The sequence below is a fragment of the Meriones unguiculatus genome, chromosome 14, assembly GCF_030254825.1.
Source record: "Meriones unguiculatus strain TT.TT164.6M chromosome 14, Bangor_MerUng_6.1, whole genome shotgun sequence".
Taxonomy (NCBI): Eukaryota; Metazoa; Chordata; class Mammalia; order Rodentia; family Muridae; genus Meriones; species Meriones unguiculatus.
The window spans coordinates 5522138-5536611 of NC_083361.1; the positions used below are offsets into that span (position 1 = coordinate 5522138).

The 14474-nt window shown below is 54.1% G+C and overlaps 1 protein-coding gene across 1 annotated transcript; it reads right to left on the reverse strand.

Annotated features, from left to right (window-relative positions):
- Nucleotides 1-624: 624 nt before the first annotated feature.
- Haus5 (HAUS augmin like complex subunit 5) lies at nt 625-12469 on the reverse strand. Its single transcript, XM_021641364.2, has 19 exons — nt 12295-12469; nt 11243-11305; nt 11081-11113; nt 10923-10947; nt 9871-9976; nt 9631-9790; nt 7351-7420; nt 7180-7262; nt 6124-6181; nt 5824-5948; nt 5596-5659; nt 5386-5516; nt 5044-5206; nt 4352-4432; nt 4141-4286; nt 3753-3864; nt 3526-3658; nt 1069-1201; nt 625-968 (listed from the first exon to the last, which is right to left on the reverse strand). Exons 1-19 carry the CDS (start codon nt 12390-12392, stop codon nt 851-853), a joined length of 1902 nt encoding a protein of 633 aa, XP_021497039.1. The 5' UTR covers nt 12393-12469; the 3' UTR covers nt 625-850.
- Between the last annotated feature and the right edge of the window lie 2005 nt (nt 12470-14474).

Sequence of the window (14474 nt, forward strand, 5' to 3'; positions counted from 1 at the left end):
CTACCAGCACCACGCAGCTACCGTCCCTGCCAGGACCCACTGTCCTCGAAGTGTGAGCCGAAATGAGCCCTCTTATGTTGCTTTCACCCATTTTTTTGGTCGCAGCATTTAGGAAAGAAGGGAACCTTACGTAATATAAACACTGAGGTGGGGTGGTGGGGGCAGGAGGCTCATGAGTTGCAGGCTAGCCTGGGCTACAGTCAGACTGTATTAAAGCAGAGCCCTGGAAGAGGCCATATTCTCTTGACCTGCCCTTACACAGGGCTCTCCATCCTGGCAGGGCACCGAGCTTTCTATCACCCTTACAGCAAACCTCTGCCCTGAAAATCTCCCCCCTCACAGTCTCCAGCTAGGCTCCACTGGACCATACAGCCATCCAACTTGCCAGCTGGCTGCCTCCTCTTAGGTCACTAGATCCCTGAAGGCAGGCGCTGCGATCCTGTATTTAATCTGCTGAGGAGGAGAGTGAAGCAGCTGCCTGAAGGTGTATGGGCCACAGTACCACTTTGTTCCTTCTCTTGGCTTTAGTGGGAATGGCAGGGCGAGAACTGGGAGGAGCCACAGGATAGCATCAGGGGAGAAAATGTAGGTCTGTGCCAAGACAAAACTGATAAAACTGAGTGATGCTTGCTTTCAAGTATTTTATGAGGGAGGTGAGGCTTGGGGGGTTAAATACTATTTTTGATATAGGATCTCACAATGTAGCCTAGACTGTCTTGGAACCAGCTGTGTAGCCCAGGCTGGCTTAGAAATCAACAGCAGTCCTCTTCCCTCAGCCTCCTTAGTAGAGACAATAGATGCACAGCACCAGGCTAAATTGCATTTCTTGACTCTTCTGCTAGCCTCCTCTTCATTTGTATGGCTGCTGCAGCGCTCTCGTGGCCTGGGCCCAGCGCAGCTGCCACTGGGGCAGGGACAGGCCCTGACGGAGCTCCTCAGAGACGGTGGCTTGGCCTGGCTGCTCCCACCTGGGGAAAGGCATGGTGTGTGAGGAAACCTCCCATCCATCGTGGCAGGTCACGTAATGAAGTACAGTCAACTCCCCCATACTCAAATGCCCGTCCTTACCAGTCCTCAACAATCGCCTGGAGCTCAGGGATGTGCTTCAGAGCCTCCTTCATCAGGTTCATCAGCTTCTTCAGGGCCTGCCCCATGTCCTCTTCCTGTTCCTTTTCCTGGGACGCCAGCAGCTGCAGCAGCTCTGGAGGTTACAAGTGGAGGCAGCTCTGGGGTCCCCACCTTCAAGGCCACAGCCTGGACTTCTCCATCTTCTCCCCTCCGGCCCACCAGCCTCTGACACACAACTCGGCTTCTCCCTTCCCTCTCTATGGCTTCTTTCCCAGGCCCCAGGCCTTAGTCTTCCATTCTGGCCACCCTCCATGTGAGCCAGAAGCCCCCCGAACTTTCAGCCTGACTTTCTTCCTCTCCTGCTCAGAAGTCTGGTCCCCCTGGCTCTCCAGTGCCCCCACCCCCAGCAGAGTCCGGGCTCCTCAGTTTGACAGTTTGCACTATGTGCTTGCTTCCTGTTCCCCAACTCTATAGCCTACAGGAGACAGCATACCTCTTTTCTCTCTCTCTCTCTCTCTCTCTTTTTTTTTTTTTTTTTTTTTAAACAAGGTCTCTATGTAGCTCTGGCTGTCCTGGAACTCCATGTATAGACCAGGCTGTCCTCTAACTTGTAGAGACCCTTCTGCCTCCAACTCCCAAGTACTGGCATTTAAGGTATGTGCCACCACACCTGGCCCCTACTTTTTTCTTTTGAGGAAAGGTCTAACGTAGTACAGGCCAGCCTCAATCCTGACCCTCCTGCTTTGACTTCCCAAGTACTGGAACTGCAGGTGTGTGCCTGCATTTGTGTGTGCACTTGTCTATGTACTTTAGGTCCATTTACTGTGTGAGTGTTTTTGCCTTCGCATATGTATGTGCGGTACATGTGTGCCTGGTGCCCGAAGAAGCTGAAAGACAGCAGCTGGTCTCCTGGAACTGGAGGTACAGACGGTTGGGAGCTGCCATGTGGGTGCTGAGGACTGAGCCAGGTCCTCTGCAAGAACAAGTGCTCTTGAGCATGGAGCCATCTCTCCAGCCACCTCCTCTCTTTTTGGACAGGTCCTCACCATGCAGGCCTGGCTGGCTCAGAACTCACCATGTAGCCCACACTGATCGCACATTTACGCCTGCCTCGCCTCTCCAGTACTCAAAGTGTGTGGCACTATTCCCAACCGCCTGGCCTGGGTTTATGCAGCCGTGCTTATGAAGGCCAGGGCTGCAGCATGCCAGGCGGGCACGCTACTCCCCGAATTCCAGCTTTAGCTCGCTTTGGGAAACATCCTTGTTTCTCCTAGCAACCCCAGGATGCTGCACAGGCCTACTCGCCATGTACGAGAACAGAACTCCACCGAAGCCTAACTCAGAGCGCCACGGTCAATGAGCTCCACCGTGACGAAATGCTCTTTATCTAGGCCTGCTCTCTCTGGGAATTTGCTGAATCATAGGTTGGTATGGTGGGGACAGATATAGATCCCCAGATTTGGGACTCTGAGGGCTTGCTGGTGAGCTGACATGGAGTTAGGGATTTTTTAGAGAGGGGAAGAAGCCAGGAAGAGAGGGAACAAAATCACTCTCTAGAATAGAGGAATCCAGGAGTTGTTACAGATACATACATTAAGAGCCAGCATTTGGGAAGCTGAGGGAGCAGATCACATGTCTGAGACCAGCTTAAGCTACTTAGCCAAACCTTGTCTCAAGAAAATAACCATCACAGCCCAGAAGAGTGGTGCACACCTGTAATCCCAGCACTCGGGAGGCAGAGGCAGGTGGCTCTCTGTGAGTTAGAGGCCAGCCTGATCTACAGAGTGAGTCTAGGACAGCCAGGGCTACACAGAGAAACTCTGTCTCGAAAAAACAAAACAAAAAAGCAACAATCATCACAAAACAACCCTGGACTATCCAGGTGGCTCAGCAGAGAAAGGTGGGTGTTAGCTGTCAAGCCCGATGACGTGAGTTTGATCCCTGGGACCCCATGGTGGGAAGGAGAGGACAGACTCCAACATGCTGTCCTCTACCTCCACAAACATGCTGTGGGTGGGACACACATGCGCACTGAAAGGAAACTTGGCAAACGGTTGTACAGCCTTAGAGGTAGACCCACACCTGACTGTCTAGGTTGGTAGCCAGGCTCTTGCTGGCGGCAGTGCTGTGGGCCTTGGTAGGCAGAGGCTTTCAAGTTTGAAGCCAGTCTAGGCTACACACCCAGTGAGAGACACACCAAAAAAACCCAAAATCGAACCAGCCACCAACCTCCATTCTACCTCGTGACCAGGCCACTGAGCCGTGCGCACCTGCGCTCCCTGCTCTGTCACTGGGGAGAACAGCAGGGCACACAGCAAGAGCTTGCTCTGCAGCTGGAGCAAACACAAGCAAGTTTCCAGCACACTACGGTAGTGGGGGTTATAGCATTTCAGGAAGCCCGTGGTCCAATCCAGAGGAATCAATGCTGCGTCTGGAAGGCAGACAGGGCCAACGTACCCTGGGTAGATGGTTCCAGAGGCAAACTGGTCTTCATACGGACGAGATTTCCTTCTAAGAGACCCTGCTGGTCCTGGAGAAACAGAAGGTCTTGGCGGAGAGAGGCAGCCTTTGGAAGTAGTAGTTCGGGTGCCTGGGGATAGGAGAGGGACAGGGTCACCTTATTCTTAGGATTCTTAGGGTTGGGACTGGGATGGGCAGACAAGTCACAGGGCGTGGCCACTCACTTTCCCTACGGGCAGCCCGAGCGTGTGACTCAGAGAGATGAGGCTGGGGCCCCTTGGGGTGTTGGGGTCCAGCTGATGGATGGATGGTAGAATCCTGGGTAGCAGCTCCAGCCTGGGGGAAGCAACAGAATACTAGGCAGTTTGATTTCCAGAAGCTCCGGGGGCACAGGGCCTAAGGACTGGGAGACCACACTGGGGCTGATGATACGGGGTGAGGGTTGGCAGCCTGGGGACCCTGGGCCACTTGTGAGTGTGGAGGACCGCGGTGGGTGTCAGATGTCCTCTTGATCACCTTTATTTTCTGGGTGGGGCTCGCCTCTCACTGAACCTCGAGTTGGAGCTATTTGAATGGGTTTTAGGAGGGAAGATGGGGCTGGACCAGTCTCACCCTTCGGCATGGCGCCGCAGCAGGGGGTCCAGCGGGATGTGGGGCAGCTGCTGGGCTTCTTCCTTCAAGCAGCAGAGCAGTTCCTGGCTCTGTGGTGCTACAGCCTCGAAGGTGGGAATGAGCTTCCGCTGAAGCAGAGCCAGCACCTGCGGGATGCAGAGGGTGGGTGGGGTGGCCCGGGCCCACAAACCTTGCCCAGTGCCCATCTTACCTCCTCTGGGCCCCGGCTCAGGCTGGTCTTGCTGGCTGAGTTTCCCTTGATGAGCAGGCGGATCTGTTCCTGGGTCTCCTCCTGGGGAATCAGGAAGCCACTGACAGCCTAGCTTCCTGTCTCTCCCACTGCCCCTGGCAGTCCATCCCTTGGTACAGGGTACAGCGCCCGCTTCTTCCTGGGAGTCTTACCCCGGGTCCCCGCTCCACGTAGAGGCCTGGGTCCTTTGTTCATTCCTCCCCTCCCTACCTCTTAACTGTTTTAAAGATTTATTTTACTTTATGCATATGAGTGTTTTGCCTGTATGGCTGTCAGGTACCGTATGTCTACAAGTTAACCAGAGGCTGAAAGAAGGCATCAGATCTTCTGGAATTGAAGTCCCAGTTGTGGGCTGCCATGTAGGTGCTGGGAATTAAACCCAAGTTCTCTGGAAGGACAGCCAGCACTCTTTTATTTCTTGAGACAGGGTTTCTCTGTGCAGCCCTGGCTGTCATGGAACTCACTCTACCAGGCTGGCCTTGAACTCGGAGATCCACCTCCAAAGTGCTGGGATTCAGGTGTGCGCCACCAGCAGCCAGTGCAGCAAAGCAATCTTAATGTTCTCTCAAGCCATCTCTCACGCCCTGAAGGCCCAGTTTTGGATCTCTAGGTAGCACCCCCCACTCTGGCACCCCCCAGGCCCAGCATCTCACCACCAGCCGACGCCACTTCAGGATCCGCTGCCGCTTGGCCTGCAGCTCCCGCAGCAAGAGCTGCCGGTGCCCGGCTGCATTCTCCAGTTCCTGGCTCTGGGCTTGAAGAGCCTTGAGCTCCGCCCACAGCCCACTGCACCTAAGGCCCAGCAGCAGTACTTTCCTGCGGTGGGGGAGGGAGGCAGTGAGAGACAGCGAAGAGACTGGCAGCCACACGGGGGAGATGAGAGCTTCAGGGAGGCTGGGGAACCCCAAGCCTAGGAACGCAGCTCCAGGAAAGGGTCCCCCAGACAGACAACAGCCAGTATCTCCAGCCTCCCAGGAAAGAGGGAGCCCATTTACCTCTCACTGGATCCCCGAGAACGTCTCTCCACCTCCTCTATGAGGTCCTGGAGGCGGCCAGTCAGGACTCGTCTCTCGCTCAGCAGCTCACTCCTCTCGGTAACCAGCGTCCCTATAGCCTGCCAGCCCTCCTGGGGGTACAAGGTTTGTGTGGCCATGGTCCACAGAGACAGGGGTTCAGTGGGTCCTGGGAAAGTGTCTGAGGGTTACCTGGATGAGATGAACAGTGGGTGGCAGGGCCTGGCTGGGGTTTGATGGCTCCGGGGCCCGAGGCCTGGGGTGGGGACAGAGCAGCTGAGAGAGCAGCCTCTTCTTTTTGTTGGGATGAGCGTGGGTAGTTAGTGTCAGTTTCCCCTTCCCTGCTCCTGGCTGGTTCGTTTCCACCCCATCCGCAGTTCAAGCTGCCTGCTCCCGGCTACAGGGACATTCTCTCCACACCTGGACGGCTCCTCGCCTTTGGGCCCATCCCCACTACACAGGGACCAGATCTCCGTCTTCCGCTCTGCAGCCAGGTACTCCAAGGCGGCCAGGATGTGGCCTGCAGGATGCTTCGTCAGCAGCGTCTGGGAGGGACACATGGCAAGTCAGGGCAGGGTGGTGGCGCAGGGCCGCAGGGTGGTGGCGCAGGGCCGCAAGCCGGGCCTCGGGGCAGGGAGTGATGCACAGACAGTTAGCAGTTGGCAACTGGAAGTTTCACTGTGGAGCAGGAGGAGGCCCCTCTCCCTCTTGCCCTCTCACCTCAACGGAGCTCAGCCACTGCTGATAGGAAGAGCCAAACTGGTCGTCAGGAGGGCTCCTGAGGATGTGGGGTAAGGGGACAAAGCATGCTGTAAGACAGGCCAATCCAATTACCCTCTAAATCACTCCCCCTCCCCACGTACGTAGGCACCATCACTGGCCCCGCTGTACAGGTAAGGGCAAGGAGTCCATCTGTGCCTACCAGGAAGGCTGCCTGAACTTGCTGTCCTGGGGGCCGTTACATGTCCTGTTTAGACCCCTCACCCTAGATAAGCTCCCAACCCCCAAGCTGGGTAAGGGCCTCCTTTGGATTTTAATGTTATGGCATGGTCTGGTGCAGATGTTACCCCACACCGAGATTCTTCCTGTTCTCCAAGCAGTCTCTCACGTATAGCAAAAGACTCTGTGTAACCTTGCCTCCAAATTATCCCCGACTGGCAGAATAAATATACCTACAGCTGAGCAGGGCAAACATGAGGTAGGCGGAGCTAAGGTTCTCACTCTGAGAGGACAGAGGCTTACAGGTGGGGAGAGAGGAGAGAGGAGAGTCAACGGGAAACTGTCATGGGTTAGAGTAAAGAAGAACCACATGGCTGGGAGTTTAGTCACGGCTGGAGAGAAGCAGCGCAGATGGAAAGCACGTCAAGTATCTGCGTTGTTCTGGATGGGAAGCCCGGAGAGAAAAGACGAGGGCAACTGGCATGGGATGTGGGGCTGGGAGATTAAAAATCTAACAGGCGGCTGTGTCTTTTGTTGATTTGAAAGCGGGTTAATAATAACCACCACCATAATAATTCCATGGCTCAACAGTCAACACTAACAGCCTTTTCATTTTCTACGTTAGGGCATCGTGCCTCCCCTCCCCAAACAGCCCTGATCACCTGGCTGTCACTGTCTGTGGTGGGCCTGTGTCTTCCTCTTCCCGCCCCAGGAGCTTTCACAGGGCAGGGATCAGAACCGACCCAACCCAGAAAGCCAGTGTCTCAGGAATGAAGACGCCATGCCATCCTTCAAGCCCAGGCCCTTCCCGGGGCCCTGGGGTCTCAGAACACTCACTGCGTGCTGCCTTCCTTGGCCTGAGGATTCAGAAGCTTCTGCAGGAACTGAGCCCGGAGGGAGCAGGCTGCCCGGACATCATGCTAGTGAGAAGAGGATGGGGGGGGTCGTCGGTGGATTCCAGGCCTCTGCCTGATCCTCCTAGTTCCTGCATAGACCGGGGGCTCTTACCAACACCTCAGGCTCTATGGCTGGGGCTGCTGACACTAGAGGTCCAAGGATCACGTCCTCTTTGGCTTTCCTGGAAGGAAGAGTGTAACAGGGATGGGATCGGAGGGAGAGCAGATGTTTGCGCTCCTCCCCACCCCACCGCCCAGCTCTCAGGGCTAGCTCTCAGAGCAGGACAGTGTCATCTCCTACACTGGCCTCCCTATTCCTGTCCCCGCTGGTCTGACCTGGTCTAGGTCAGCAATCCTACTAAAACTTCGGAAAGTCATGCCTGAGCTTCTAGCCAGTGGTTCTCAGCCTTCTTAATGCTGAGACCCTTTAATATAGTTCCTCATGTTGTGGTGACCCCCAACCATTAAATTACTTTGGCTGCTTCTTCATAACTGTAATTTTGCTACTGTTAGGAATCAACATGAACATCTGTGTTTTCTGATGGTCTTAGGTGACCCCTGTGAAAGGGTCTTTCAAATCCAAAGGGGTCACAGTCCACAGGCTGAAAACCGCTGGATTCTAGCATTCAGGAGGTTGGAGGTCATTGAAAACCTAGTCAACCTGGGCTTAATAATGAGTGACCATGTGAGGGTAGGGATTGAATCATAGTCTTCTGAGAGAGCAGCCAGTGTTTTGTTTTGTTTCTTCAAGACAGGTTTTCTCTGTGTAGCCTTGGCTGTCCTGGACTCGCTCTGTAGACCAGGCTGGCCTAGAACTCACAGAGATCACCTGCTTCTGCCTCCTTGAATGCTGGGATTACAGGCGTGTGCCACCACGACCTGCTGCAATCAGTGCTTTTAACCTGACCCATCTTTCTAGCCCCACTGGGCTACATAGTAAGTTCCAGGCTAGCCAGCCTGAACTACTCTGTCTCAAAACAATACCAAAGAAAATTCTATTTGGCTGGGCCTGGCACAGGCCTGTCATCCCAGTACTGTGGAAAGCTGTCACAGCTGCTGTGGTTACAAAGCAGATTTAAGGCCAGTTTAGGTAACTCAGCGAAACTCTGCCTCACATTTTACAGAAAGTTTAAAGAAAGCAAGTTGGGGCGGGAGAGATGGCTCAGTGGTTAGGAACACTATTGCTCTAGCACAGGACCTGGCTCAACTGCCTGTAACGGCAGCTCCGAGGGCTCTGATGGCCTCCGGCTCCTCCCTGGCACCCGCATGCATGTGGTGCACATGGACTCACACAGACACACACATAGGGAGGACAGTAAAGATGTCTTCAAACAAACCGGCCAAAAGGAACGTGCCAAGTGTGGCAGTGCACACCTTTAATCCCGACACTTGGGAGACAGAGGCAAACGCATCATTATCACGTTCAGGCCAGCTGGGTCTACACAGACCCCGTCTAAAACAGAAACCAAACAGAGGATGTAGCTCAGTAGTAAAGCACTTGTTCAGCGCACGGGAAGTCTGAAGCCGAATGCGAGTACCAGGACAGAAAACAGCCTCATGGGAGGAATGGATGGGGGGAGGTTAAAAGCACTGGCTGCTCTTCCAGGGGACCTGAGTCGGATTCCCAGCACCTCCACAGCAGCCCTCAGTTCCAGGGAAGCCAGGGCTCTCTTCTGGCTTCTGAGAGCACCAGGCATTCACCTGGTACACGGACATACACCACCACAACAAGACACCCTCAAGAGACCTAAGGAGTGTCAGGGCACTATTCCAAACCCTTCCCAACGGGACACTTTCCGGTCACATTTAGAACAGCTAGCAGACATCTTCTGAGCATTGTCCATGATTTGGCTCTCCTAGTTCTTATACTGACTAGAAAGGCAGAATATTAGCGCTATTCCATAGATCTTGGAAACAGAGGCACAAAGAGTACTTCACCACTCAAGTGGTTCTAAGCAGCCAAGCCACGGTGTCTGCTCTTTCAGAGAAATGGCAGTGACTCTCCGGCTCTTTCCGCCTCCTCGCACTGTCCCTCTGGCCAGTAAGGCTTGGGCTGCACTATGTGCTCAGCCTCTAAGCTTGCTCTGGGACTCCTCCCCCAACCTAAACATTACCCCTTTCCCTTCGCGATCTGACCCTTCAAGGATTTATTTCTCCCATCTGCCTTCCGTGCAGGGGGCCATCAGCTTGTTCTCTGTATTCAGTTGTCTATCCAAAGCCAGTGTTCTGGCTATCCGGTTGGCACCATCAATTCAGGTGCCCAAGATAATAAAACTCCCCACCCCATGGGCCCTTACGGCCGGAAGCTCAGAATTCTGAAAGCAGGAAGGGAGCAGGTAGAGCATGAGGGTTCTCTGCAGAGAATGTCTAAGCTGAGGGGGCTGAGCCCCACCTCTGCATGTCCTGCAGGCGCCTGAGCTGATTCTGCAGCCGCTGCATGGGATCCTGCAGCCCATGCTGCTGTCTTCGTACAGCCCTAGCTTGGGCCTGGAGGAGAAGAGCTCGGTGCTGGGTGTCTTTCAGGCTCTGCAGGGTCTGTGCCATGGCCACGTCTGTGGGAGGAACAGGAGTAACTGTTAATACCTCCCTCACCCAGGGTTTCGGTGCCCGTTTGACTGGCCCCAGGAGTCACCCTGAGCCTCAGTTTCTCGATCCATCTTCTCCAGGCTCTGGTCTAGCTCTTGGATCTCTGTCCGCAGGCGGGCTGCAGTGGCTCCCAGCTCCATCTTCCGACGGATCTGGTGGGATCAGAAACAGGGACAGAAGGCCAGATGCTTGCACTCATCTGGGCTTTGCCTAGTGGGCCTACCTTCTGGGTGGCTCTAGGCTCCTCACTTCATCTTCTGGGAGATAGATCACAATTCTCTCTTTTTTTTTTAATGGCGTGGGTCTGACACAGAAGCACAATAGTCCATCCAGCTCTCTCCTCCTGGGACTGCCTCACCATCCTCTTAGTTTTCTGTCTGTGTGGTGACTCCTAGATCTCTTTTCAGATGCTTTTCATCATCTTATCGAGGCGGGGTTTTGCTGTGTAGCTAGCTCAGACTGATCTTAAACTCACAGCCCTCTTGCTTCAGCATCCAAGTACTGAGATAGTAGGCAAGTACCAACATACCCAGCTTCTGTCTTAGTCTTTTTTTTAATGTGTGTGAGTGTACCACACGCCTGCACATGGCAGTGGAGGCCAGAGGAGGGTGTTAGGTCCCCGAGAGCTGAAATCACAGTTGGTGGTTAGCCACCTGCTCTGGAGCTGGGATCTGAACTGGGGTCCTATTCAAGAGCAGCAAGTGTTCCTAACTGTCAAGCCATCTCTCTGGTGTCCCCCTCCCTAGTCTTGGCCTCTTCCTTGTATTCCTTAGCGGCTCTCTTGAACCTGTCCTTTCTGCATCTCCTCTATCAGTCTCGCCATTTATTTTTTTACAGGGTCTCACTCTGTAGCCCGGGCTCACCTCTTCCTGAGTGCTGAGACTGTGGGTCCTGAGCTCAGCATCTTCCTCTGTCCAGCACCAATGCCCCCCGTCCACATACCATTGCTCCCTACACTACCCCACGGGTACCTGGCTCCCCCTGGACTGCGAAGATCTAGGCTGTTTTCTAACACACTGTCCCTGACATAGCCAGGCCTAGAGGAAAATATTTGCTCATTTTTGGTTGAAAGAGAATCTTACGGCACCGGCTTCTCACCTTTGGATTGTCCTGATGGCCATACCTAAAGAAATGAGAGCAGAATTAGGAGACGGCTCGGCCTTCCAGGGCAGAAGGCAGGAGGCAGAGGCTGTGGCTGTGGCCAGGGCTAGACAAGATGGGGAAGACAGGAATCAGTGACTTTAAGAAGCAGTTACCAGAGAAGGTTTCCCCGGATCGTCCGGATGCTCCTGCATTGGAAAGATGGGAGGGAGAGGAATTGCTGCAGGCCTTGTCCATGCCTTTCCCCGCCCCTAACTCCCCCCTCCCCCAACACTCCCCTCCCCAACACTCCTGCCCCCTGCACTAGCTTAGCTCACCTTTGGCTACGAACATGCTGCACAATGTAGGCCCAGATGTCAGCCCCCTGACCCAGACACAGCCTGAAGGGATACAGTACAAGGTAAGCTTGGGCCATTGGCCCACGAGGAAGACCCTCCCACCTTTCCCACTGTTCCTATGGTGGTGGAAAGTTCCAAGATTTCCTACTTCTGGGAAAAGAGGCTAGTGCTCCTGGGGGTGGGGGGGGGGGTGCTACTGAGATGGCGGCCTTCTCGCTAAGTGTGAGAGTGTTCTTAACCCACGATGGGGTTCTCTTTCTTCTAGATGAGGGTTAGCTGTAGTCACTTCCAGAGGTGGGTGTGAGAGGTCTACAGCCAAGAGACGCTCTTCCATAACAGGGTCATGCATGGGTTGTCGTTTCTACAGATTTGATCTCCAATAGAAAAGCCATTGCTAACTGCCTAGGGCCCCCTTGGCATCTGTGGTTGCCCACACCTCCCCCGCATCATCCAGTAAACCCCACTTTCTCTCTCCAATCGTGACCCCTTCGAGAAAAGCCTCCACATTCCTGAAGACAGTCCCAACACCCTCATCTGGAGCCATCAGCAGGGGCAGACAAGTCACCTTCCTTCACCCACAATCCTTAAAAAGCCCGACTGCCATAGTCGGGGCGCGGCTTTCTCCAGCCTCGTCGCCCAGGAACTTCAGTTCCCAAATAAACCTCCCGCTTTTATAGCTTCAGCACGGCGTGGATGGGCTTATTTCGCCGGCGGAGATAGGCTATCATCTAGTGTCACCTTTGGTTAGGGTGAGAACGGCAGAGGTGAGGTGCTGTGCGGACCCCCTTACTCCGCAGATCCTAGTTTCACACCGTGTCGGCGATTCTGCTTTGGGCGGCGTCCCGGGAACCGCCACCCGGGCTCCTCCTTCAACTGCAAGATTCTTTTCTTGGAGAGAGCCCTCTCTGCGTGGGGAGCCCTCGTACGTGTGTGTGGTGGGGGTGGGGTTGTCTCATCCTCGAGGAGGGTGGGCTCTCACTCCTGGAGGCTAATTCCGGGACGAGGGGTCCTTACCGCAGGAGCGGCCTCACCTGCGCAGCGTCGACTCCCGGGGGCGGGCCGCTTGGGGCACCCGCATTTCTTCCGCAGCCCAGCAACTCAGTTCCCGCGCTAACTGCGTAGGTTCCATGGCTGTCACAGGGTTCAGCTGCAGCTGCAGCTTCCCGCACTCTCTTGAAGCTTGGCGCCCGTCTATGACGTCACGAGCGCGACGCCGAAAACCTTCCGGGACGCTAAGCAGACCGCAGGTCTCCGTTGCCAGGTCTTGGAGCCAGGCTGCTTCTGGAGGATTTTGGAGCTCGAGTGTAGCATCCAGGGAGGGGAAATGAGAAGGATGGGGTGGAATTCAGACTCCTGCTTATTTCACTCACTGTAAGAGGCTGTACTCTCCGTCATGTCTACAGTTAAACCCTTCTCCATACCTTTTTTTGAGACAGGTTTTCTCTGTGTAGCCCTGGCTGTCCTGGACTCACTTTGTAGACCAGGTTGGCCTTAAACTCACAGACATCCTCCTGCCGCTGCCTCCCAAGTGCTGGGAATAAAGGCGTGCGCCACCACCACTCCACTGGTTATCTTTTAGAGCACAAGGGTGTGTGTATGTGTTTGTGTCCGTGTGCTTGAGAGTTCACTAATGTGTCTGTGTGCCCATGGGTGTGTGTATGTATGTGTGTTCTCGGGAGTGCACGTGTGTGCTGTACACCCCCCTGGGATGTGCTGGTGAGCACCCCCACATGGGTACCTGGAGCAGCCAGAGGAAGATGGCAGGCAGCTCTCCTTTACTGCGTTAGAACAGGGTCTGTCACTGAGCTTGGGCTCTTGGATTTAAGCTGGCAAGCTCCAGCCACCTTTCTGCCTCTGCCTTGCCTTCTGTCCTGCCCTCAGCACTGGAGTTGAAGGCATGCACAACCACACTTGGCTAAAAACCTAATTGCTTGGATCCAGTTTCAGGTCCTCACGTGTGCCATCAAGTGCTTTACCATCAACTGAGCCATCTCCCAAAGACCAGGTCTCAGTATGTAGCCCTGGCTGGACTGCAATTTGCTACGTAGACCAGGATGGTTTTGAACTCACAGAGATCTGTCTACTTCTGCCTCTCAAGTGCTTGGATTAAAGGCCCATGCCACAAAGCCTAGGCTGGTTTTGTTTTGGAACAAGTTCTGTCTATAAAACCCAGGCTGGCTTTGAACTAAGATACTCTCCTACTTCATTGTCCTAGGAGCTGTGATTCCAGGGTGGGACTCCGTGAGCAGCTGGAAAGTCCCTTCTAATGTGCCATATATGTGCTTGTTTCATGCATGATGTGGCTGTGTAAATACACTTGATGTTCACAGACTATGGCCTTGGCAGACTTGTTCTTCCTTAAAGTTATTTATGAAGGTTTTGCCTGCATGGATGTTTGTGCACACTGTGTGCCTGATGCATGTGTGCCCGATGCCAGAGAAAGTCTGAAGAGGGCTTTGGAACTACAGATGGCTATGAGGCACCATGTGGGTGCTGGCAATCAGGCCCGGTCCTTTGCAAGAGCAACAAGTGCTCTTAACTGCTGAGCCATCTCTCCAGCCCGTAGGTTCTTCATTCTTGAGAGGCCTAGCACCTGAGTTGTTTTATTTTTATTTCTGTGTCTGTGTGTGCACCTGCGTGTCTAGATGTGTGCCACGTGCATGCAGTGTTTGTGGGGACCAGAAGGGGGCATCAGATCCCCCGGAACTGAAGGTAGTCAGCTGTGAGCCACCATGTGGGGTGCTAGCAATCAAAGCCAGTCCTCTGGATGAGCAGCCAGTGCTCTTACCCACTGAGCCATCTCTCCAACCCACACCTGCATGTTCTATGTCTACGATTATTTCATCTGTGATCAAACCCATCTGACACCCTCAGGAGACAGGCTTTTCCTGCCTTCCATGGAGCCGGGGCCCCAACCCCGGGTGTCCTAGTACAGTTGTTTCTGTATCTGATTAATTCCTATTTTTTCCCCTCAGTCTCTACTTATAAGTGTTAGTATTTAAAAATTATGCCACACATATACATCAGATATAATATGAAAGAGTTTATTGGATGGAAATGGAGAGAGAGAAGGAAGGAGAGAGAGAGAGACATGGTGAGGGAAGGGAAGAGGCACCCCAATAGAGAAAGGGGAGAGAACAGGAGAGATCAAGAAATAGTAGAGGCAGAGGTCCTTTTATCCTGGGCTCCTGTGGGTGGCGGCCAATGATGA